The following is a 26,262-nucleotide window of genomic DNA, read 5'->3' as shown; positions in this document are numbered from 1 at the left end:
TCTTGGATAAATTTCGTATCTCCGTTCCGATATATTCGCTTTATTCTTCATGTAAATCCGAGACAACTTTCAGCATACAATCGAAATCATCCCCCCGGGAAGCTTTTCCGAGAGCTCCCAGCATAACCATTATGTACATTAGAGGTCTTTTTAAATACTAGTCCTATGATGTGACAAAATCTCCGTGTCAAAATGACATTTGGTTAAGCAGTGACGATGTTGGTGACGCGCGGAACGGTCACTATCGTTATGCGTTTAGTAGCGCAGGTACACTTTCACCACCCGCTCATCACTCATCTCACTGAAATCTCAACCCATTTACTCACTGGGCACATTGTTACTTAATTTAACTATACTTGGAATATTATTGTAATTTACATTTATAGCTTATCAATATTATTTTTTCCCGTTTGAGTTTTAAAATTATAACATTCTGACGCCCACTTCGAAATCTGTGAAGAACAAATCCCTCCACTTGCTTGAATTATGAATTATATTATATGTTAAATTAATAAAAAGTTGTGACATTTTTTTATACATAATTCTTATACTCATATTTTAAAGAAAAACACAATATTGACAAGCTGTAAATACATAGTAAATAAATTGCAATTATATTGTAAATACAGTTAAATTAGGTACCAGTGTCCTCGATGAGTAAATGGGTTGAGATTTCAGTGAGATGAGTGATGAGCGGGTGGTGAAAGGGTACCTGCGCTACTAAACGCGTGGCGATAGTGACTGTTCAGCACGTCACTAAAATCGTCACCGCTTGACCAAATGTCATTTTGACACGGAGATTTTGTCACATCATAGGACTAGTATTTAAAAAGACCTCTAATGTCCATAATGGTTATGCTGGGAGCTCCGGGCACTCTAAAAGTTTCTCTCGTTAGACACGTCAACCTATATGATGCGGGATAGTCTGTTTTCAATCAAGAATTTAAACAGTAATTTTAGTCAGTTGCATTGGTTTTATCCTTCATCTATCTAATTTGTTAATGAGAAATAGAACATTTTGTTAACTATTAAAATTTAAAATTAATCCTATTATTACCATTGTGACTAACAGCATATAGTATTTGGACGTGGCAAAGACCAATTTGGATAAGGCACCGTGTGTTGCTTAGAAAAATGCTTGCCATCAAATAACATATTCTAAAAAATTACGGATAAACCTTAAATTGGGCAACTTGGGACAAGCATTGGTCAGAATATATAGGAAATATCAAGATATATCAGAATCTGGTTAATAACGCCCGGGTTGCCCACCCCTAATTTGGGGCCTGGAATCGCAAGGCATCAAGTCTGCATAAACCTTTTGCGAATTTTGTTGTAGATTTTTGGTAAAGTTTGTTTGTTGGAATGTGACAGAATGGTGTACCCTTGGTTGACGATTACGGTTGGACTGTCTTTCATCAGATGGGTGATATTGCAATTAATAATAATTCACATAAATTCGTGCGAAAACTACATGCAAAAAGTTGGAAGTTGTAGCAATGAAACCCTTAATATCAGTACATTATTGTACCAGTAAGCAAATCCAGTTTTATCCGGAGATAAGACTGTAATGGATTTTTAAAAGATTGGCACATTCAGCCTTGATGCCTATGAATTATCCGACTTAAAACTTTCTACATGGCATGCAGAAAAATTCCTTTCAATATACTTTGCATATTCAAACGAACAAAAATAAGCAAAAAACAAAAGTTGGTCTAAATCTAGTAAATTTTACTTCAAACCTTTGTACCACTTTACAAGATTTCCATGCAAACTTTAGTCTCATTTTATAAAATTCCCATTGTCAATTTCATTATTATCTTACATTATCTTTATTATGGAGTTCCTCCCTGGCATCCAACCGTGCACGACGTGTCTCTCTCTCGCTCTGCATCTGGATCCTCTTCCATCTGGGTCGCGGGTGTGCCAGGGCAAGTGAAGTGTGTCCCAAGGCCTTACCGCCATGTGAGCCTCGTCCACTCATAACCCCCACCTGCGTGCCCGGTGACACCCCCTGCCACACCCGTCCCAGCAACGACAAGCTGAGCCATCAGGCGAAGACGGATCGCCGGACTCTGTGCACGGGAGGATCTACGCCAGGAGGAGTCCCCCAGGTAAGACCTTTGATTGGTATATTGTGATGGTGAGCATGTGGGGGTGGTCGGCAGAAAAATGGGTGTGCGCAGTGCTGGTGGGAGCGGCTGGACTGGGTCTACGGGGTTTCCCATGACTTCGTCATGTGCTTGTCGTTCAACCTTGACTTCCAAATCAGCACCCTTTCCTTTTGCCTTTTCGCAGCAACCCTAACTGGTCGCATTGGTTTACTAGCTGTTGGAATATCTTGAATAATATTCTCACGCGACGTCGTGTGCTGGGATTTGCACAATTTATAATGGTTCTTGAGACTTTTCATTAACGCGTGATATATTCCACAGAGGTGGCATGTTCGTTGCTGAAGTAAGTCTTTTACAGATGGACAGCAATAATCAAAAGCAAATTCCTTCTTGGTTCCTTGACGAAGGAAGTTATCGTCGAGATTTTTTCTAAACATCATTGAAGGGAAAGCGTCGATTCCACTAGAGTTGTCGTTAATTGTTAACCCATCCTGAATGACACACAGCGGTGCAGGCACGAATTGATTTAAAATCTTAAAATACGAACTTCGTGGTTGAAAGCAGCAATCGAAGTTTGAACATTTCACCACCTGAATTAATATGCAAATCATTCTAAAATATTCGACGTTGAATAAAAAACAAAATACCTGGAAGAAATAGTGACTTTCTCTGACGTGTCTACTACTCCAGTCTGCATCAACACAAGAGCTAATGATTTCTTTTTCTGAATCATCCGGCTCGACGTAGCATGCTACAGTTTTACTCCCATCAATTACTATACCTGACCAAATTTCGGCCAAAACTTTGCCAGCATGTTTGAAGTTCTCCTTCTGGAGCTCGATGTCCATCGTCTTCCCGTTATCATCCAAATGGCTCCGGAAATGGTCATGGGGAAGAATTACGCCAGCAAGTTCTTTACTTAGTGGGGCCATCCCACGTTCCACCCGATTGAATGCACTCCGTCCTGGAGCATTTGTTGCAATAAACAGAGCATCGAGATTGTACTTCTTGAAATGTCCAATTGCAGCGTTCATCACCTTCTCATACCTGAGAAACAAATAAATATTAGGAAATATATTTAATTTCAAACGACGTCGTTTGAGATGGACATTAACCGTGGATTTTCATCAGGCCCTCCATCGACAACAATCACCACAACTGGCTTAATATCGTTCGGGTTGGTCTTGCACAGTTCGACAAAATCCTCGTTTTCTAAAAGTGTTTCTATATCTCTGGCATGCGATGCAGCGCTGCTGGTACTATGCTTTCCACTACGAATGCTAATAAACGTAGGACCACCGTATGTAACAGCTTTTGGATCTCCAAACATATTCGATTTGATCTCAATTATCGCGGATAACTGAAGGAATCAGTTTATGCTTATCTGCAACGACCCAGTCATGATGAGGAAGACGAACTCTGTAGTCTAGGTGCATCAGCAATGGACTCTGTTTATTGGCTGCAGTCTTGCCAATCGGTACTCTGGTTAGAATTAAAAATATAATTTCCATGGACGTCCATTGAGCCGAATATGAATATTTATATCCGAATATGAAGGTACCAATTACCTGATCATCCTGACTAATGAATAGGACCTCGCTGGGCCCCAAAACCGAACAAATCTCTTCCCAGAAATTTATCGTGGCTTTGCAGAACTTAGCATCACTGTGTTCCTTATGGAGGTCATTTGTGGATCTTGCAAGTTTCACGGGGACAGTTGTTACGTGGCGCTTTCCTTCCGCAGTCCGTGAGTTGTTTGGTAACAGGCGAAGAAACACTCCACTACGTTGAAGCTTTACACAAATCAATACATTTTGACTAGTATCAATCAGTAAATAATGTTAAATTATATTAAAAGTTAACTGATTTTGATAAAGCAATTCGTACCATGTAACCTTGTAATTTCAGCTCAGCTGTTAAATCATCCAGCGTTTGAACTGTTCGAATCGTATCCGAACGACGTCGTTCGTCTGCTCCGGATCCATACATGGCAATCTCAACAATCGCCTTAAGTAGTTCAGGCTGATCTTCTTCTAGTCTTGGTCGTCCGCCGTGTGACCTCTTTCGAAGTCGAACGCCAATTTCTGGATCTTGGTCAGTCAACTCCTGTAGATTTCTTTTGAAATTTACTCTGTATCTGTGTTGTCGAATCTGTCCCTGGTTAGTTCTTTCCGTAGTTTTTCAATTTGTGTCTTGGTATGTTTTAATTTCTCCGTTTCGGTGGGCGTGGCATGTCCAATCTGTTGAGCGAGTTTACGGGATTCCGACTGGTCCAAAGCGGCATCAAATCACAGAATGTGCTAGTTTTTTCCCACCTAATTGCTAATTTTTCGCTGAATTTTTTGGTGCATTTAGTTTCTTAATTGATCAAACCACACCCACACAAAGATTAAAATACTCAGAATTTCGAAATTGCTTGAGATGGAATATCTCAAAAGAGGAAAGAGATTCGACCAAAATGTTCATTTAACTTAGGTTTTATAAATCGAAAACTGTGGTTTAAAGGGTTTCAAAATCACAAATTTCGAAATCTAAGGGTGTGGCACATGCTCTCTTTGTCCCCATTTTTCAACCTGTGCCTGTGCCCCATTCCACTACCTGGTGACAGATTTGTGTACCTCTCGACACCAGAAGTACGACAAAATTTTGTCCCAGTGGAATGGGGCACAGGCTCATGGAGATAATGGGGTTCAAAGTTTGGGGGTGTGTGCGCCACTGAAGGAGCGTGACAGAACCACGAAAGTTACTTTATGTCAATGAGCTCCGTCTGTCCGTCTGTCCGTCCGTCTATTTAAATCCAACTTTTTTCGATTTTTTTTCAAAAATGTACAACATTAACTCCATTAGGTCAGCCCGTACGTGACGAACTCAGTTTTTGACGCCATGACGTTTTCTGACCGTGTTGGTGACCTGAGTGGACGCCAGCCGAACCACTGTGTCGATTGAGTTGAAACTCGAAACTTAAGCTCTATTGGGTCAGTTCTATGTGCAGAACTAAAATTATTGACGCCATGACGTTTTCTGACCGTGTTGGTGACCTGAGTGGACGCCAGCCGAACCACTGTGTCGATTGAGTTTAAACTCGAAACTTAAGCTCTATTGGGTCAGTTCTATGTGCAGAACTAAAATTATTGACGCTATAACCCTTTCGTTCCAAATAATTATAAGAAATTATAAAACACAAAGGTTAGATTTAGTTTTTAATGATTTTTAACAGGTTTCGACCCTCCAAAGGTCCAAGGCGGTCGCAACTCCGCTCATTCAGAGAAACGGACCAGTTTCTGACCTGTCTGCAGTCGTGTACCAATGCCTGTGCTAACCACAAACAGGCCACAAGGACACATTGCAGGTGCAATGTGCAATGTGCCATTGTTGCAGATATTATGAATGCCGGGTGCTCGTATGTCTTGCGTGACAATTTAATTACAAAATATTATAAATTATTGCCGACCTTTTCCTTTGCCACTACCTGTCCCAGTCAGCATCTCATTTGGGAATAAATTCCTTGTACTTAACTCCTATCCGAAGTGCACTCAAATGAGACACTTTTAATGACATGGGACACCCAAAGATGACTTTAATGCAACAAATGCAATCAAAGACACCTACCTTGTCTAGCGAAGAACGTGAGTAATTTTGAGTTTTGTCCGCACAGGATACGATTTCAGCTGAAATAAAGTTTCTGGAAGGCGAAAAAGGAGTTGGTGTCGTGCTGGGTTGAATCACTGACCATAGAGTAGGTCGCGTTGTAGGTCTTGAAAAGATCTTCACCAGGTCCTGTTCTTGAATTTTTAGCCCTCCAGTAGATGGTGAATGGATGGAGAGTGACTTGCTTGTGGCTGAAATATTCCGACTGCACAGCTGGCTGAATGATTGGAGTGTAGTTTTCTGAAAAGTCTCCCCACACGATGATTTCACCCTCCCTCAAATTGTTCTTGAGTTTGTTGAGGAAGTCCTGCTGGTTCTTGTAGATGTAGTGGTGCTTCAAGAGTTCTTCCAAGGATTGGGTGATGTGATCCAGGAATTCTTCTTTTGACTTTTGCTCGACGACGAAGTGCGTTCCATTTGTGAAGAGCCAACGCCGGTAGGAAATGGTTTCTTGATTCTTAAGGACCTTGCTGTCTTCTGAAATCTTCAGCAAAACTTTGCTGTTCTTCTTGCAGTGGTCGCACCTACGATAGTAGCAGTTCTTACCTGCGCCTGGGCAGACAAGTTGCTCTATGTAGGGCTTCATTGATGGAAGACCCACTGCATTGAATAGAAGCTTTACGTTCTCATGATAAATGCAAAGGCAGACGTTGTGGAATCCTTTTGAATTTTGTGATACACACTCCCGTGGACGCTGGGTGCAGAACTACGTCATTCCGATCTTCTCTTGAGGGTGATCCATCTTGAACAGTTGGTAGAGTTCCTTCAAGTTACTCCTGAGATAACGCTTCTGTTTCTTTTCCCGCTTCTTTTTTGATGGATTGAAAATGGAAAGGACATCTCGTAGTCCAGGTCCGGGTTGGGAGACGTCATCTCGGTAGTAAAATTCTTGAACTGCCAACTTTGCTGATTCCGAAAGTTTTCTTCCATTCTTGGGCTTGATTGGGGGTAGGATGCATCCTGCTTCCTCTCGACGTTTCCTGCTACTCCTAACCAGGTGCTCACTTCTGCTGAAGAACGCAGAAGTGTTATAAACACTCCAGTTAGGAGGAGCGATGGTTAGTAGAGATTTAGCTTCTGCCCTGGAACATCCTTCGAGTCTGATCTTCAACTCGTTCATGATCCAATGGAAGCTTTCGGAATCCCTTTCAAGCTGTTGGATTCGTTCTTGCTCATCCGGGACAAGAATCTTTAGGCCCTCTTCTTCGAAAGTCTTGATTATGGAATCTTGAACCTGTGCCATGGAGGATTTGATTAGGACGGATTGTCCTGCTGCATTCCTTTTCCCGAAAGAAAGGGGTTCTGCGGTTGGATCCAGGATTTGGCGGATTCTGTTCAAATCTTCCAAGGCTTTTTTCTTCTTGGCGGGTGGGGGTTCGTCTTCTTCGGAGGAAACACTGTTGAGAGTGTTAGGGAGTGTGCATTCTTTGCTGTTGCAAATTGCGTCATTTGGCAGTAGTCCAAGGTGTTTATGGGTTGAGTAGTGTTCTTCAGCCGTGATGAAGTGCAGATTCTTCTGATGTCTGGCTCGTTGTCCGACATGGTGTTTGTGCTGGCACTGGTTGTATCTTCTTCTTGCAAAAGTTTTGATGCACTTCGGACAGACTTGGTTGAGTTAGGTTAGGTTAGGTTAGGTTAGGTTAGGTTTAGAGAAAAGTTTTGAAATCCCTTATTTTTCCAAAGTAGGATTCATGGTCCACGGTGGACACGCTCTCGGGTGGTGGTTTCATCGAAAAGGCAACAAAGACTTTTTCATGGTCCGTGGTGGACAGGCCATGAAACAGCTTTTATTTTCATGGTCCGTGGTGGACAGGCCACGAAACACCTCATGTTTTCATGGTCCCTGGTGGACAAGCTCTCGGGTGATGGTTTCATGGAAAGGACAACGGATTTATTCATTGTCCGTGGCATATATGAGCGATCTTGTATATATCGCGGACTTGCCTTCACACGACTTTCTACCACTACCACCGCCACCACCACCACTGTGATGAATCTCTCTTCCATGCTCGGTGTCTTTTTCGCAGGGTGATGGTTAAGGTTGTGCGTGAACCAATCATAGTGTTGCATTCTTAGTGCTAAGTGCACCATTCTTTTGGGTATTTTCTTCCCTGGCACTGGGGCCAGGGAAGAAACGACTGGGTATTCCGCGTTCCATAAGGATTGCTATTCCATGGGTCCGTGGAGGACAAATTCTAGTATTGTGGTTCCATGGAGGAGGCAACGAAGATTTTTGCATAATGAAAGTGGGCGCATGCAACAGTCACTATATGTTTTTCATGGTGGACGTGCCGGAAAGACAACAAATTCATGTCCTGTCAATTGTGGTTTCATTGAATAGGCAGCAAAGAATTTTCCTAACTACTATTTACGTATGTGACAGCCACTACATGTATTTCATGTCCTAATGGTCCAATAGTAGTCAAGAAAGGCTTCATTGTGGTTTCAACAAAAAGACAATGCGATTTCCAACTATCAGGTTTGGTTTGAAAAGACATGCCAATCTGTTATGCTTGGTGGTTGCTAGCTATATTATTAGCTGGAAATGTTTGTTGGCAACGGAGGTGAAAATAATTTTCCGGAACGGAAGTGAAAGTGGAGAAAGTTAAGTTTCGAATGGCGCGAAAATTCAAAATAAATTAAATTCGAAAAATTAAATGCCAGAACGTGTGGTACTCTTTGTGGGCGGTTATCTGAGAGTGGAGGTTATTTGGGGCGATGGTTATCTGGGGGTGGTGGTTATCTGGGGGTGGGTGGTTATCTGGGGGTGGGTGGTTATCTGGGGGTGGGTGGTTATCTAGGGATGGCGGTTATCTGGGGGTGGTGGTTATCTGGGGGTGGGTGGCTGTACCCCCAGATAGGAGGGGCAGTTAGGTAACAAGATTCGATTCGAACGTTCATGTCATGGACTGTTTGTGTTTAGTGTGCACATGTTTGCACCAAACAAGATCGTCGCCTCATGTCGTGAACTGTTTGTGTTTAGTGTGCACATGTTTGCACTAAACATGATCGTCTTCTCATGTCGTGAACTGTTTGTGTTTAGTGTGCACATGTTTGCACTAAACATGATCGTCTTCTCATGTCGTGAACTGTTTGTGTTTAGTGTGCACATGTTTGCACTAAACAAGATCGTCTTCTCATGTCGTGAACTGTTTGTGTTTAGTGTGCACATGTTTGCACTAAACAAGATTGAAAGTGGTTATCGGGGTATGTCTGCTGCATGGTGGTTATCGGGGTGTGGCGGCCTGCTGGTGGTTATCAGGCTGTGGCTGCCTCACGGTGGTTATCTGGGAGTAGTTATTTGATGGATTGTCGTTTGGGTGTGGTTGCCAATGCAGATCATTGCCAATGGCGGACTAGGCTGGTAAAGATGGCAGAGCCAAGTGAGTGCCAGACAAACTGTCAGTGGCCCTGTCATTGCCAATAGCAGACTAGGCTGGTAGATATGACAGACTGGGATGGTTAGGTTAGGTTAGGTTAGGTTTAGAGTATTTTTTAGGGTGTGTCTTACTTTTGTGTGAGGTTAGGTTGGGGTGGGAAGGTGAGTGAAGGGATGGAAATTGGTTGTTAGGTTGGGTTTTTTTGGGGGGGTTTTTCGTGTAAAATATAGGGTATGCGTGATTTTGTGGGTTTTAGACTCTAGGTAAGGGTTAAAAGATTTAATATAGCTGTGACAACATGTGGTGTAATGGGATATTGATGTAAATTAAGCGAGCGAAGCGAGCGAAGGTTAGGTTAGATTAAGAAAATGGGGAAAATGTGTCCTAGAAATTTGGGGAAAGCGTGTCCTAGTTGTGTTAGAAAGGGGGAATCTAGAGGGTTTGGTTTGGTTAATTTTGATGTAGTTTGGAAAAAATTGGTTAGGTTAGGGTTTATATTTCGGGCTGGGGGGTTTGGGTTGTAATTAATTTGGCTAGTTTATTTAAATTTGGTGGTTTTTTTTTTTTTTTTGGGAAAAAATGTAGTTTAGGTGGGGTAGGGTGGGGTAAATTTATTGAAACGTTCTAGTTTATAATTAATGGAGGGTTTAAAAAGGGTTTTTTTTATTAAGTTGATTTGATTTTTAAGGGTTTTGGGGTAATAAAGAGGTTTGTTTTTGTATAATTGGGATGGGGGGTTTTTTTAGTTAATTGATTGATTTTTTTGGTTTTGTAATTGATGGAAAAGTTGATTAATGGTTAGATTTAGTTGATTTTTTTTTTAATGTGGTTTTAATTTATGTCACGTAGGGTTAGATAATTATGGGTTAATTCATTTGGGATATTTTTTTTGTATTTTTTGGTTTTTTTTTATGGAGAGGTTTTTTTTATGCGGGGTTAATTGATTCCATTTTTTGGTGGGTTTAATTCATTTATTTAAAGTAGATTTGTTGAATAGTCGAAGAGAGGAAGAGTTTTGTAGGGTTGGGTTAGGTTTGGGGTTTAAGGGTTGGAGGTAGGGTTGTGATTTATTTTGGTAGTTTTCGGAGGCATAATCTGCAACCTGGTCGGGTTGAATAATTGGAGGTTCTGCAGTTTGGGCAGATTATTTCAGGGTTGTGAATAGGGGTGGAAGACACCTGTTTTTCGAATTTGCGGGGATTGTTTGGGAATTGAAAGGCTGGTGCGGCAAGAACAAGAGGACCGCCGCTCCCAGAGGGTTGAGGGATTGGAATGGGTTGTGGGGGGTTGAGGGGGGCTTGTTGGCGTGGTTGTGGGATAGGAATGGGTTGTGGGGGTTGGGGGTTAGGCAAGGAACTTACTTGAGCGCCCTCGGCCCTTGGCTGGTCGCAATAAGCGCAACTTGTACGGGAGGGAAAAACCCAGCGTGCACAGTGCGTGCACAGCCACATCCCGGCGGTGCGGGGGACAAAGGGGGCCATCGTAGGGTTCAGGGGGGTTGATTGGATGGTGTGTAAAAGTTTGGAGGGTTTAGGTTGATTTTTAGGTTTGGCTGGTGGAGCAGGTCTGTCTTGTTTGGATGTTTAAGAGAGACAAGGATATTGGTTTGGTTTTGTTTGGTTTTGTATAGGTGCAACTGGGGGTGAGGTTGTTTGGAAAGTAAAGATTGGGTGATGGGCGACAGTTTAGGGTTATTATTTGAGGTGGGGCGACGTTTGGTTGTGGAGATATGGGGTTTAGAAGGTCGAAATAGGGCGGGTTTGAACGTGTTGGGTTGATTTGTTTTTTGGCGGGTAGTGAGTTGGTGCTGGTAAGGTTTTGAGGGTTTTGTTTTGTAGTTTGAAACCTTGCCAACAAAAAAGGTTAAGTGAGTTTTGGTCGGGGGACGTTTGGTTTCCGAGATGTTGGGGCTGGAAGGTGAGGCTGGGTAAAATTGGGTAAAATTGGGTGTTTTTGATTTTTTGGTGTATTTGTTCGGCGCGACTTTTGTTTGGCGACTGAATTGATTAGTTTGGGTCCTAGTCGACAAATTTTGGTATCCATGTTGGGTGGTGGGGGGTTTGGATGGCGAGATGTGATGGGTTGAAGGTGGGTATGGGCCAATTTGGTGAAATGTGGAAAAATGGGGTTTATAGGAAAAGTGTATCGGCGCGACTTGTGTTTAGCGATTGAATTGGTTAGTTGAGATGCTAGTCGACAAATTTTGGTATGTATGTGAGGTGGTTTGGGTAGCGAGATATGGGGGTTGGGAAGTTGATGAGGGGTGAATTTGGTGGTTTGGTTAGGTTTTTCGTCGTTTGACGGGTAGTGAGGGGGCGGGACTCGGTTTTAAGGGTTTTATTGGTTAGCTGGGGTTTTCCCGGACAGGTTTTGTTATTTCAGTTTGATGATACGACTTGAGGTTGTAGAGATGTGATGGGTTGAAGGTCGTTCATTTAGATTTGGACATTTGTGTTTCGACTTTGACCCCACCCCAGACCCTTAGGTAAGGTTAGGTTAGGTTATGTTAGGTTCGGTTAGGTTTAGAGTATTTTTTAGGGTGTGTCTTACTTTTGCGTAAGGTTAGGTTGGGGTGGGAAGGTGGGTGAAGGGATGGAAATTGGTTGTTAGGTTGGGTTTTTTTTTGGGGTTTTTCGTGTAAAATATAGGGTATGCGTGCGTGGGTGTTCTACTCGAGTGCCAGAACGGAACATATACTAGCAATTATGTCTTGGCTCATTGTAAAGATAATGTATCATAATTTGACTAACTTTTAATGCCATTACCAATTTGTCATATTGATTATTGCAATTATCCTCGCCAAGCGCATCCGTCTCATATTTATTATAAAGTATTCCATTCTATGATTCGTTTCGAATCGCAATAGTTAGTTGAATACAACTGAAAAAAAACAAGTCGCCAATTTTGATGTTAATCTTGGCAAATTGAAAACGTGAATGAACCTCAAAATAGTCCGTTGTGAACATAAATTCTTAACGAGGACAGAAATAGTTTATCAATTTATATGTTCTAGCCGATGCCACATATGTAAGTATTTATTTATTCGTACGTAAATATGTACATATGTATCCCAATCCGTTAAAAAATATCCCAGTTTTTGCAAGTTTTTGCATGTACAACTTTTCATGTTTTTTTATTGTGGACAGGGATTGGTTACTTGAATGTGGATTAAGTGCGAAACACTTACAATTCAAGCCTTCCGAGCTAATTTTTTCTTGATTGAATGTGACTCTGTCTTAAATATTACTAGGTTAACAAGCAATCATATTTACGACCTGGAAAGAACCGCTTATATTATGTTAAATACCACCTGACAAAATAATAATTTGCAAGAATCGTTTCGCAATCTACATGGAAGTAACCAATTCCTGTTCTCAATAAACAAGAGAGAAGTTTGCATGTTGTGTGTACTCACATATGTCTGTGTACATATGGATAAGCTATGAAAAGGTTCACCATAGGTGAATAACTTGCATTGTTTGCTGGGACATCAACCATTCCTCAAATCAGGTATAGTCAAATACATACATACTTTTTAACCGATTAGGATACAAATAGATAAATAAATATGTGACCTGGGTAAGTGTACACAAAATGATAAGAAGTGTCCGTCCTCACCAACAATTCCCTTATTTATGTTCACAACGGCCAATTTTACGGTTCATTGACGTCTTGCAATTCGCTCACATTTTACACAACTGAGAAAAAACTAATCATCAAACCATCCTTTACATCTCTTCCTAATCACAACGACTAGGCAAAATTATTTGTGACAACGTCTGTTTTTGAATGTCTATTTCACATTTACAGTTTCCTCGATCCCTTTGATAAATAAGGCCGCAGACAGTTATTCCTTTAAACACGTCAACGTTATATTTCCCCGGAATGATTCACATCCTTGTTTGCGGTTTACCAAGTAAGTCCTTATGTAGAATTTGGAGAAGTTTTTTTTAGACAACTTTACCTCAAATTTCCACAACTGTCAGGATATCTTGATTTTTGTCATAATTTGTAGAGATTGTATCGTACTATTTATATTTGGAAAACATCGAAGAGTAATTAACCACCAGCTCACACAATTGTATTAGAGATCATAAGGCATTGAGAGTTATGCGAATTTGACGTACAAACTTTTCTTGCTTGACTAATACCAACATACAATTGCCAATTATGTCTAATTTTATCCTACCTCTCTCCAGAATCTGGGACGACTAGCCTAAAAAATCTCGGGGGATATGCGGGATGAAATTATCCGACTGCGGAGAGAAACACGGGAGAAAATTTTATTTTGGATTAGGAAACATGTCCATGCGCCAGGGTTAAGGTTCATCCACCAAAACCACAACCGCAAGGAAGAAGTTTTTGTTTGATTCTTTAACCGATTGTAAGGTTTCTTTTTGGAAATTCTGTATTTTATAGGTCCTGGAAGTTGTAAGGTGAACGACCTACCAAAATGCACTCCTGGGATTCTTTTAATGCTTGAATTATTTAAATGGTAGGTTTTCTGTTAAACTTTAAAATAATTATATTGATATATATAATTTGGATGGAGTAGTTGTGTAATTGATAGTTTATAAAGGTTTTTGGGTTGATATTTAATCGTATTTCAGTAAACTTACAATTACTTGAATAATTCAATAGTGCTATTAGCCTCACAAATGAATAATTATGATAAGTCTTTATTGAAGGTTCTACTACATACACATCTACACTCTGTATAATTAGAGTAACTAAACAATACTTGCATCTTAATACATGTGTGAAGATTATTTTTTAACATATCAACAATAAATTATAATTTAAAAATTGTTATTTTGTCACCCAACACTTTATTTTCATCTCATCTCATCTCACTACTCGTGAGATGAGACGAAAGCCAAATGTTGGGGAGCCAAAGTTTTTTTTAGACAACTTTACCTCAAATTTCCACAACTGTCAGGATATCTTGATTTTTGTCATAATTTGTAGAGATTGTATCGTACTATTTATATTTGGAAAACATCGAAGAGTAATTAACCACCAGCTCACACAATTGTATTAGAGATCATAAAGCATTGAGAGTTATGCGAATTTGACGTACAAACTTTTCTTGCTTGACTAATACCAACATACAATTGCCAATTATGTCTAATTTTATCCTACCTCTCTCCAGAATCTGGGACGACTAGCCTAAAAAATCTTCTAGAGTTGGGTAACCATGACGAAAACCAAACCGTTGAAGAAATGCAGATTGGTCGCATTGAGGAAACCTTGGCCAACCTCAACCCGTCTATTCCCACCTGCATAATCTACACTTTGAGAAAGGGCCGTGTTACATCCGCCCTTGACGCTTTGTCCATAAAGGAACGGCAATACCTATTCAACGACAAAGTTCCCACAATCCTTTACATTTCTCACTGCGACAACCTGTCGGATAACACCTGGTGGAAAATTAATTCCGCATTCGTCCAACAATTCGGAATTATTCCTTGTCGTGAAGTAATCCATGGTTCAATCCGGACGTGTTCGTCGAATGGGTGGGACCCAGAGCCGAGAACCGAACTAATGACTGCAATCCAGAAGAATTCTGGGACTGAGTGGATTCAAGAAATTCAAAATGAGATGCGAAACCGAGGAACACTCTTAGGAAGGTATTCCAAAGAAATTGTTTATGGATTAATTTTGTTTTCTGGCATAGTTCTTGTCTTTTTGTTAATTTATTTTGGTATAACTCAATCTAATAATGATGTTAAAGATAATAATGGTACGTACGAAATTCGTCATGACAATAAGTCTTTTTTGCAGGGGGTTCCCGCTCCTGCCTAGATTTCTTTACGGTCTCGCTAGCATTTGTGTATCTTATTGCGTTACTAAATCAGTTAGAAGGTATTGTTTCATTCCAAGATTTATAATTGACGTGTACGGATCTGGGTTAGTTAAAAAGGTTGTTAATGTCTTGGCATCCGTGCGGGATTTTGTTTTCGCGCATCGCAATCGTCGAGAGGGCCCAGGCCTGGGGGAAATTGAACTTTACGTGGTCTCCAGCTATTAAATCAATCAACAAAAATATTTTATCAAAAAAGTTTGACTTAAAAAACTAGGCTAGAATTGATCTGATGGGCATTGTAATTAATTTGTTTAGTGGAATAAAGTGTGGTTTATTTATATTCGAAAAACAGTTGGACAGAGTGGAGTTGCCACTCCTAACCAGCCATTTTCATTCCAACTAGAGGGCAGTTTTGTGAATTTTTGTAAATGTCCAAAATGTTCAAAATGTCAACGCCAATGTGTCATGACATGTTACGACATATTGACACTTTGAGAAATACTGACGGCTTTTGTGTCAAAATGTCAGACATACTGGACATTTATGACATGTCCACAAATGACATATATATTAACAACCATAATCCTAGCACGAATATGGGCTTATGAAGCTCATTTTATAATTTAGCCAGTCATGTTTAACAAATATCTCACCGTCGAAATATCCCCCAGTCAAATCTACGTCACCATCGCCATCCTCCAACATGGAATCTCCCCTCCAAGGGGAGATTATTTGCGGGAAGTCTTCCACTCCGCTGTCCTTCATAAAAGAGCAGCGACTTTTCCAACACCTGGCGATAGTTTTGACTTTGAACGCTGCAAAATGCAGCCAGGATTATGGAAAATGTCGAAAATGAGGTCATTCTGGTTCCCCGGAGCAAGAGCAAGTTACGATGGAGCATCCCGTATGTATACTCGGCTTTATATACGTGTGGTAAGTGCAATTAGGCCAACGTGGCATTCCTGTCGAGTAAAGAGTGACAGCGTTAATCAGCTAAGTTCACAATAGAAGTGCAGATTTGGAATATGAGGGTTCCAAAGAGAAGAGACTATAAATATATGATATCCTAACTAAATTTGTTCTAAACTAAAATAAGTAAAATCTGCTAAGTAAGATTTACTCGGCAATAAAGTAAATTTTGAGCCAGTGTTTGATTTCTTGTGCCTTTTTTGAAATGGAAGGAATGTGAGAAATTTGGCGCCACCTGACGGCTAACCCCTTGAACTACAAATACTTTTAGGGATTCTCCGCCAGATGGCGCATATATGCAATAAAACAATATCTTGCGGTTATTTCGTGCATATCGCATTTTAACAAATACTGGTTTGCTCATATCCAAATCTTTAGCTCATCACAAATTTTATGTAACTTCACATCTACATTCGTCTTCCAAGGGCAAATGTCTGTTGGCGACGGATGCGTTAGTGACGGCGATTGGTTGGTGGTGGTGGCCACCGGAGATAAGTCAGCTGTTCATAAGCCAGCTTGACTGGCTTGTATTTCAAGTAATTACATACATACATAAATATGTATTTAATTAAGGAAAACTGTAGTTGTCTTACAGCTTATGTATGATCACCTGAGTAATAAATGAACCTCTCATTTACATACATGTACTTAACGCACTTTTATAATGAAAAATACCTCACCGGCCCAAAAATAAGGCAGACTGCAAAAAATAGTTTGCGAACCCTTCATATTGCACTCCAAGGTGGAGTCTCCACCTTACAAAACATGCTTCGTGTGCAAATAACATGGCAATAATTCAACCAAACTTGTTAAGTTGGTTGTCTTCTCATCAAAACAAAATTGATTGATTATGTTATAAATAGTACACATGCACGTAGTGTCCCTCGTTGTCCTCGGATAAGCACCACTTCAATATACAATTTACCTCGAACACGGGGAGAAGCATGATAAATATGAATCTGCATACATACTTCTTAATTTGTGTTCATTCCAAAAACATGCAATGGTTATTTATTCCCACGTACGGTGCGAACTGCGAGCTATACTCGTGTTGATAACGTGATAAGTAACTGTCGGGCGCAAAATATTTGGTGCAAAAACATTCATTTATGGTACGTGCAAATCGAGTTGTGCTGATGCAGATGCCCAGGGCATATAAGCATTTGTCGAATTTGCTCGGCATTTTGAAAGTAGGGCATTTTGGGCATTTTGAAATTTGACCAGATTTCTCTATTTTAAGAACAATAAAACGAAAGAATTAAACATTTATTGGAAATTCGTAGAAATTATTTTCTGCACGTACATTTATGTATGTGGTTAGATACTATCTTTAAAACTTCTCGTAATATTTACATGAATATATGTAGATTTTCCAAATGTTACTAGTTCCCCTAAACTAAAGAATGTATTTTAAATTAAGAGACAAAGTGCGAAAATTCGCGATACTCGCGTTGACATATTTTTTAGAGAAAAGTATTTTTAGTAGCCCAATATATTTGCTTTCAATAGACATATACCATGGATTTATCGGTTATGGATAAGTTAAGAAAACATTGGGTTGAAAGATGAGAATAGACAAAAAGTGTGACTGTGCTTTACAAAGTTCTCAAAAAGTATGGCTGTAATATTATTTGTAGCTTTCTCAAAAACGAAAATATTCCAAAGATCTATGTCCTCGATTATACACAGGGCTTCAAGTTTTCCGACGATGTACAACTTTATGCCTCCATTGGTCGTACAGCGACGCCAGCCACGCCCAAACTCAAATATTGATTTTGGACAAAAAAAATGAAATTCCTTCCAATTTATGCAAACTGTGTCCAATAAAATAATTCTGGACATAATCCAACTCCAGATATTGCAAGTTAATAAAAAAGTCAAATATTTCCAGAGATTTCTAAAACAGGTGGCAATACGTCAACATAAAAGTTGTGAAAGTCGTAGGTTGAAAAATCACGTAGAATTCTGAGACATAAATCGAGTTTGTCACCGAAGGGGGCCTGGCAGTTCTGCGACCCTAATTTTATTTAAGACATTACTCCTTGCTGATAAACATATGCAATTGTTTTTAAATTGCTACAAAAATTGATGGAGCTATAATTGTTTTCGTATAACTGTCTCTTAATTTAAAATACATTCTTTAATACGGTTTGTAGGAATATATCAGATATATACATGTATATAAACATATGAAGCAACATTTGAAAGTTGTACATTAGATATTTCTAACGAAGAAATGTGTTTCAAAGAAAATAATTTTAAACTTCTTAAAATACCAGTATTGAACAACCGTTATGGAATGTTTTGTCGAAAAATTGATTCCCACTATTATCTATTTAATTCACCAACGACGTTAGAAATACATATTTCATTCTAGCCTTAGACATTTGTCTTATTAGTTTCTCTTTACACTTAAGTAGACACGTGTTCAGAACACAGTCAGCTAATGGTTTCACTATGTAGTACCCACTCACACCAATTACATATTATCTAGTCGGACTTTGTAATCCACGTGTGGATTTTGTAAATATTTTACTTCTCTTTTGACTTATTGGAACATGAATAATAAGGTCCAACATTATACGTTTGTACTCATATATGTATGAACATTATCAAACTACATTATAAGCAGCAGTGAATGAATTTAATGCTGTAATAAAACGGGCGATCATGTTCAGTAAAATATGTAAACTACAGAATATTCTCACCATTGGATTGGTGCATCGCATCAGCCATCCAATTTATATAATTTGAGTGGAGTAAAATGGCTTTTGAGACAAAATTTGATTTTTTGCTTTGGGGGGTCAAAATTTGCTTCATATTTTTTCCGATATCAACAATGAGACATAATTATGTACTTACTGAATAGATGCGATAAGTTCAGTGTTGATTTACGCCTCAGCTAGCATAATGAGTCTGCATATTACATGGCAACCTCCAACCGAAACGAAACAGAATTTTTCACTTAAAAAATACACAAATTCAGATTGGGTTTGGATGAATACCTTATCCAAAAGTTGGATAACCGACTCGACTCTATCGTGCATGAGTCTATGATGCAAATTCAAATATAATATCTGTACCACAAGTCAACACCGGTGCCACTATGGGCGGCGGCAAGAATTTTATTAATGTTCGGCGGTTGTGTAGGGAAGTGAGAACCGTGTCATGGCAGCAGGAATGGAACTCGAGTAAACTTTAGTGACTGCATTTAGAGGTTGTTAACCTTCATACTTGTCACAAATGATTACATTTAGTAATTACCTAGAACGCCATTTTGGGTACATACATCTGTTTACCAGTGCATACATACATACATTGTTGAACCTGGCTTACTTTTGCTGAAAGCAATATGTAAATACGTTTCATAACAAAAGGAAGGATGTATGTCACGGTTTTCTGGGCCAGACATGGTTTGACTTAATTTATCTGGAATTTGTTCAATGGCTTAATTACAATAAATTTATATACACTAACAAGGGGACCTTCCGAGGTGTCCATCGAGTTAAGGGTCGACACCTATACCAAAACAAGCACAATACATTACTTTTTCGGTGAACTGAAGGAATTTCCGTGTAAAATTCATTTTTGACTTAAAAATTGAGCTTCAAAACCAAGAAATAATTTTATAACTTTTAGGTATCGGAATTTGAAAAAAATTTGAAATTTTGACAAAAATTTGATGAAATATCGAAAATTTGAAAAGAATCAGAATTAAAAAAAATAAAATTTAGAAAAATTTATGGTTTTGGACGGAATTTTTTTCTTCAAATTCAAAATTTCGGTATTTTATCAAAATTTTTGTCAAAATTCCAAATTTTTTTGAAATTCTGAAACCTACAAGTTATAAAATTATTTCTTGGTTTTGAAGCTGAATTTTTAAGTCAAAAATGTAAACAAACAGAGAGAATGAGCGGAGGGATCGAACTCCTTCCACTCACACGGCACTCGATGGTCAACCGCTCGTCACAAACATCGTCACAACTTGACGAGAAGTGAATTTTACACGGAAATTCCTTCAGTTCACCGAAAAAGTAATGTATTGCGCACATTTTTGTGTAGGTATCGACCCTTAATTCGATGGACACCTTGGGAAGGATCCCTTGTAAATTATATACACAAATTTTTATACACTTGTACATATTTTATGTACAATCGCTACTGTGAAAAGTACCTTTACTTTTTCTTTGTTTGTTCTGTAGTCGTGGAGCTGCATGGTTACATATGTGCAGGACACAGAATTAAACGCCGAAAATAAAAACATGTTCCTGATCCCAATAATAATTTCGGTCTTATTAAGTGAGAAGCTTATACGGAGTACAGGGCTGGATTCTCCGTGTGAGAAAATTGGGAAAACTTGTGGAAAAAGGAATGCTGGTATTTCAAGAATTAATTTAATTTTTAAAACTTGAGTAAATTTCAGCAAATGAAGTGCAATTGAATTGTCAATTCTAGAAGAAAAAATTGTTCAAGTCGGAGATATGTTATTTTATGGTGACGATTTTTTCACTAATGAGACTTTAAAAGGTGCCATAACCTCGGCACAACGACTTTGGGATGGTGGCATTATTCCGTACGAAATTGATGACCTTTTCAGTAAATTTAATAAATTTTAATAATTTTAAAATAAAAATTAACATAAACTTTGAAATTCACAATTTTTTTGGTAATAGACACTTTTCAGTTACAAAAATACAAGTTTAAAATAAATTTTAAAATTTCTTAAACTTTAATCAAAATTAACTTACATAGAACAGCACAGACCCCTCGTCATGGCCGCTATGCAACAATATCAGGATTTCACTTGTGTGAAATTTGTACCTCGGACGACGGAGGTGAACTACCTTTACATCGAACAAGGTACGGCTGGGTGTTCAACTTTTGTGGGGAATTTGCGACGGGGAAGGCAAATATTGCAGTTGGGGCGGGGTTGTCTCTTCATCGGAACTGTGGTGCACGAGCTGGGTCACTCCATCGGTTTCCACCATGAGCACAATAGGATCGACAGGGACGAGTATATCGACATTATATGGGAAAATGTACAGAAAGGTGAAGCATAAATAATTTGTATTTTGAGGGAATGTCCATACAGTTATGTATTTATTTATTTATTTGAATCCCGTCCAAATCGTCGCCCTAGGCAGGATAATCAATTTTTTTCGAATCTACTATTATGTATGTCACCCCGCAATCTTTTCTAACTTTTCATACTATACCATCATTTTTAAATTCGGCGTGCTGGCTATGTTTTCGGTTATAAACCAAACTTTTTAGAAAAAATTCAAATTTTAGCTCAAAATTCCCACTTGAAAAGTTACTCGGATAAACTTTGATAGAAAAAATCGTCCAGACTATTTTCGATGGGAACTCCTTTTTTAGTCATACCTCAGGAATTAACGTCACGCAGAAGGTGAAAATTTCAGGGTCAAAAGTTGCACACTAAATAAAATTTTATCCAATCAACACCGTCTGTGTCAATATGTGACTTGATTACAATATTGACACCGAGCGGAATTGATTTTCTATCCGATTCTTACAAGTTCTTAGCCATTTGCATATACCTTTTTCCGTGCAATGTCAACATTGTAACCAAGTCACATATTGAAACCGTTTTGCTAAGAGTGTGTCTCTCCCAAGGGTGAAGTTTCTCAAAATCACCAAACGAGCTTGCTACTTCTAAAAAAATCAAAGACTCCAAATTTAAAAATTCTGAATTCAGAGACGGACAAACACCAGTGCAAACTAACGACATTAGAACATTTGTATTTTTTAAGTTATTTTTGTTGAAAATCAAATTAAAATCACTCTTCTAAACATATCTGTTATATGTTCACCGCACGCGTTTCCATGGTAAAATATTTTAGCGCATTTTTTAGGATCGGAACGACTATTTGTGAAAACGCCTGCATCACAAGAATGGATGATTAATGGGTATGACATCAACAGCATCATGCACTACGGAGAGACGGCCTTTTCAAAGGACGGGATTAGCCCGACGATGAAAAGCAAGGATGGCCGGCCAATTTACGACCCACGGGGAAAGCCTGGCCTCAATTGGAGTGACATTTACAGGATTAATATACTTTATAATTGTTAGAATGTCGGTACAAATCAATTGACTAACTTGTTTCAAATCATTATGTTTTAAAACTAATCGTATTTTATTTTATGAACTTTTAAATTTTTTATATTTCTATGGAATTTTTTTGTATTTTTTATCATTAAAGAGCAAATGTGTTACATTTTTGAAATCAATTTTTAAAAGTACTTTATTATATTTTATAAATTTTCATTTGCGTAGTGTGAGACGAAAATCCTTTAGGCTTGTTAAAACTGAGTTTAGGTGAGACTCATCAAATCACAAATTTATTAAAGTAGTTAAATCATATGAAGATTGAAATTTGTGCAGTTACCCCAATTGAGTGTATAAATTATTGCATATATGCAATAATTAGGGTGTCAAAAGTATACTTTTGACACCCTAATTCTTATTTACGTCTCATCTTCACTTCGAAATCAATTAATTAGTAAAACTTGCTTATTTCATGAGACCATTTGTCTCGCAAATTTTGCCTGTCGGTACAATCTTTGTTTGCAAAATTCATAGAACTTGACCTCATTTCCCAACTCGTCACGGACGAACTGTTTAATCTCTTTGGGAGTGCTGGGTTTCTCTAGATTTTTATTAATTGAGACCATTGTGTCCTTGTCTTTGAAGTAAGTTTCCCTCGCACCGGCAAATACGAGGGGAATGTAGCTCTCAAAAACTTCCAGGCTAAGATCGAGTTCTTCCAGTACACCGACAACGGAATAATATTTGTCCACATTTTCCATAGCCCTGCCCAAGCACCGTTCTTCTCGCTAAAGGAAATTTATACAATCACTCAAAAATTTTCAAATTGTACATAATTTTAAAAATTACATTTCGTTATTTCGAGTTATGCAAAATGTAAATTTTACAAGTAAGTTTACAAAATCATTTCCCTAGACTGTTCAAGGTAATGGTACATATTTACAATTCTCAATATAAAATCGATAGTAAATTGAGTAAACTATTTGTAGCCCAGACTAAAGTTCACGATTAAAGTTTACGTTGGATTTAGTACACTTAAAATTGATAATTACATTTACATACTTCAAAAAGGTAACACAATTTTTGAGAGCAGGACAAATATGAGAAACTTAACGTATCCTCATGAGTAAATAAACGTCTTAAAAATTGAAAAAAATTCTTACTTGCACCGTCTATCCATTCCACAAAAGAACATCATTTGACTCCACACATTTTCATGTCCCTCAAATCGACACTCGTCATAATTTTGGAGAACACAGGTGGAAAAATCCTAAAAAATTTCTAGTGCCGTATTTATTACATTTTCGTCATGGAATTTGCTCATTTCTTATAGCACAGTACCCTCTGCAACCACGTGTCGTCCTCCTTTTGGTGGGCCTTCTTCATCCTGGCGGCAAAATTTCTGGTCCCGTTCAATCTGATGTAGTAATACCATGAAATCATCCGCTCTACAGGATCCCTCACCATGTTGATGTACACGACATGATTACATCCACCCACTCCCCCACGTGTGAAGTTTACCATAGCGACGTGCTTAATGTACACGCTGGGAGGTTGTTTAGGCAGCTGGCAGAGGAGGTGAGTAAGGTCAGCTTCTTGGGCACAATTGAGCCTGGCCTGCATCCCTGGGTGGGCGGCGTCTTGGAAGAAGGCGAACCCATTCCGGATCGACAGTCTTCTTAGGAGATTCATCATCATGGTGCTCCCTACTTTGGGGACACGGTTAAAAAATATTAGGTCCGGATTTGGCGCCGTGACGTTGGTGTTTTGGAGCCTTTCGGAAAAAAGGGATCCGTCTGTGGAGGGATTGGGCAACGTAGGGCTAGTGATTTGGATCGTTTCGGCGAAAATGGAACCATTTGTGGAGTAAATGAAGAGAAAAAATGCTAGAAAATAAAGAGTCGACATGTTGCACTAGGTTCGGATATAGAAATGGTGACATTTATTTCTGAAAGGGTAATATATGCCAAAAACTGTAATTTCAGGTACATAGATATATTGTTCTTTTGAGAGTTATAATCCAGGTTAATTTGTTGGACTTTACTACCCACCCGGAAGCATAAATAAATAAATATGAGGAAAAGTGTGGTGTGAGGTGTGAGGCGGCTGATGATCAATAAAATGTAGATACCACACATTCCGATAATAAAGATGCCAAGTAATATTCCACAAAAGTGGGGCACATAAAATGTACCCGAAGCACTTAATTGGCGATTGTATATATTGTCACCAATTCCACGCATGTTTGTCTAGTCTGGGCAGATTCGCGTATAAATAAACAAACACCTACTTTAGAAACGGCAAGCAACTCGACATTGTCCTGTTTAACAATCGTGCCGTGGACCACGGCAAACCCACCCAATCACTTAGTTGAATTTACTAGCGACATGAATTTCGCCCACCTTTTCGCAGTCCTCACATTTTTCGAAGCAGCTTGTAAATTCACGGAAATGCAGACTATTACGGTAATTAATAAATCCTGACTTGCAATTAAGGTGTCCCTTCAGTAGCAAGCAAATTTTTGCGAATATTGTATAACTGAGGGTTATTAAGTTGTATAATCCGAGTGACTAACCTTAAATTTTCGGACCCATTTTACAAAATTTTGAAATGGAGTAAATGGATACTTGTTCGATTTGAATTAAAATTTGGTATTAATTTAAAATATTTCTAGTAGGCGCCAAAGTTTCTTATATATGGACAATTCGATACTCGGACTATACAACTTAATAACCCTCTGTAATTGTAAATAAATGCAATGACGACATTTAAAAAATGCATGATCTCCCAATTCTAAGGTTTGGAAGAGATATTTGCACCAGAAGAGGGGAAAACGTCCCTGCATGTTCACCATTTTTGCACATATATTCCAAACTTATTATGCGTTTTCTTCTTTTTGGATTCCAATATCTCCGTCAAACGTGGGAAACCGTGACCTTTACAAATTTGTGATTCCTATGCATTCTTTGCGAGTAAATATTGCGTAATTCATTTAATCAGGAAAATAGCACAAGCTGCGTGGAAAGAACCCCGTTCTGCCTGAGGCATTCCGACTGTTGTGGTCATCGATGCGTTCCATTCATTTCGCACATTATCTCAGCCACAACAGTGTACAACACCCTTGTCAATGTAGGACTACGGGGTGAGAGTCAATTTGATCTCTCCAGCTTGCGCGTCTGTTCGACAGAAATGCTGACAGGCGACAAAGTATCGACTCCGGATGAGTGGGAACTAGAAAAAGCGTTGTCTAGGACAATACCACCGGAACCGCCATCAATAACAGGACCCACGCCAGCGCCGCCACCGCCATCACATTACCCACCCCCGGCACCGTCGGGACCTGCACCTGAACCTGCACCACCGTTCCCAGGTTGTCAGTACCCACAGTACCCTAATTGGTATCCGAAAACGTTGCAACGTAATGTCGCCATGGAGTTGGAGAAATTTACGGAGTTTGTTCCCACTGCTTGTCGCCCTTATGTAGAAGATATCACGAAAATATTTGGCCCATATGCGAATCATAATCCTGTGGAGAAAGTGTCATACGGAGATGATTGTGCGGCTGATGCCCACGTAGATAAGGAAACCTGGGCCTTTGTATATTAAATTGCTAACCATAAAATATATATATACTGTCAGATAAACTGGAAGATTAAATCAGTTTTATACATTGGTATTACGTGTTTGGATATATTTTATGTCACTCAAATAATTCTAAAAGTCGGATGGTATGCCTGATAAAAATATTGTATATTTTCTGTGATATAAGAGACCCAGGGGAAACATATTCCATAATTTACCAACCTGCAACTGTGAAATTATGACGCACTGAAAACAATATACTTTTTTGCTTGAACGAACGCGTACCACAAGCGTGAAATCCATGCACATATTCAATGCTTGTCTGGACGCTATGGGGGATAATTTAAAAAAAAATATTCAGCATAGCTTACAAAGAATTTCATGGCCTTTCTTGTGATAAAATTATTTTTACAAAATTCTGTCAACTTTATCTGATATAACGATTTGAACACATAACAGAACTTATGCAGGGACTAGGTAGAATTGACATGAAAACAAAGACAACCTTGGTCAATTCAGGAGAATTTTGCATGCTTCGAGGCAGAATTGAGCATATGTGGGGGCCCAAGAGAAGGGAAAAAGATCAGAAATTGATTTACATAAAACAATCAAATTGGAGGCAAATGTAGATATTTGGGAGGCATGTTTTATTAATTTAAGAGGCTTTTTGCATGGAGGCTACTTGTATAT

General features: G+C 38.9%; 2 protein-coding genes, 1 long non-coding RNA gene, 1 other non-coding gene and 1 pseudogene across 6 annotated transcripts; 3 read left to right on the top strand and 2 right to left on the bottom strand.

Annotated features, from left to right (window-relative positions):
- The first annotated feature begins 12,599 nt into the window (after positions 1 to 12,599).
- LOC110849858 lies at positions 12,600 to 15,297 on the top strand. 2 transcript variants are annotated; one of them, XR_002547886.2, is made up of 5 exons: positions 12,600 to 13,058; positions 13,342 to 13,466; positions 13,562 to 13,637; positions 14,295 to 14,772; positions 14,927 to 15,297. It is a non-coding gene; the product is annotated as an uncharacterized LOC110849858 (transcript). The 2 variants fall into 2 exon arrangements; XR_004835041.1 differs by having other exon boundaries at positions 12,601 to 13,058; positions 13,342 to 13,637.
- Positions 15,031 to 19,081, bottom strand: LOC118435867. Its single transcript, XR_004835042.1, has 4 exons — positions 18,923 to 19,081; positions 18,780 to 18,852; positions 15,602 to 15,910; positions 15,031 to 15,166 (listed from the first exon to the last, which is right to left on the bottom strand). It is a non-coding gene; the product is annotated as an uncharacterized LOC118435867 (long non-coding RNA).
- Positions 19,082 to 20,126: 1,045 nt separating this feature from the next.
- On the top strand, positions 20,127 to 22,037 carry LOC118435883 (astacin-like metalloprotease toxin 5). Its single transcript, XM_035852386.1, has 4 exons — positions 20,127 to 20,294; positions 20,373 to 20,513; positions 20,670 to 20,966; positions 21,794 to 22,037. Exons 1-4 carry the CDS (start codon positions 20,132 to 20,134, stop codon positions 22,012 to 22,014), a joined length of 822 nt encoding a protein of 273 aa, XP_035708279.1. The 5' UTR covers positions 20,127 to 20,131; the 3' UTR covers positions 22,015 to 22,037.
- A 131-nt stretch (positions 22,038 to 22,168) lies between these two features.
- LOC110850573 lies at positions 22,169 to 23,922 on the bottom strand (annotated as a pseudogene).
- A 332-nt stretch (positions 23,923 to 24,254) lies between these two features.
- LOC110850030 lies at positions 24,255 to 25,666 on the top strand. Of its 2 annotated transcripts, XM_035852507.1 has the most exons (3): positions 24,255 to 24,455; positions 24,789 to 24,911; positions 24,991 to 25,666. In XM_035852507.1, exons 1-3 carry the CDS (start codon positions 24,378 to 24,380, stop codon positions 25,594 to 25,596), a joined length of 807 nt encoding a protein of 268 aa, XP_035708400.1. In that variant the 5' UTR covers positions 24,255 to 24,377; the 3' UTR covers positions 25,597 to 25,666. The 2 variants fall into 2 exon arrangements, with proteins under 2 accessions (XP_035708400.1, XP_021953207.1); XM_022097515.2 differs by lacking the exon at positions 24,789 to 24,911.
- The last annotated feature ends 596 nt before the right edge of the window (positions 25,667 to 26,262 follow it).

The sequence above is a fragment of the Folsomia candida genome, unplaced genomic scaffold, assembly GCF_002217175.1.
Source record: "Folsomia candida strain VU population unplaced genomic scaffold, ASM221717v1 Fcan01_Sc005, whole genome shotgun sequence".
Taxonomy (NCBI): Eukaryota; Metazoa; Arthropoda; class Collembola; order Entomobryomorpha; family Isotomidae; genus Folsomia; species Folsomia candida.
The sequence above is the reverse complement of the archived record's forward strand: the minus strand, read 5'-3'. Positions and strand labels throughout refer to the sequence as shown.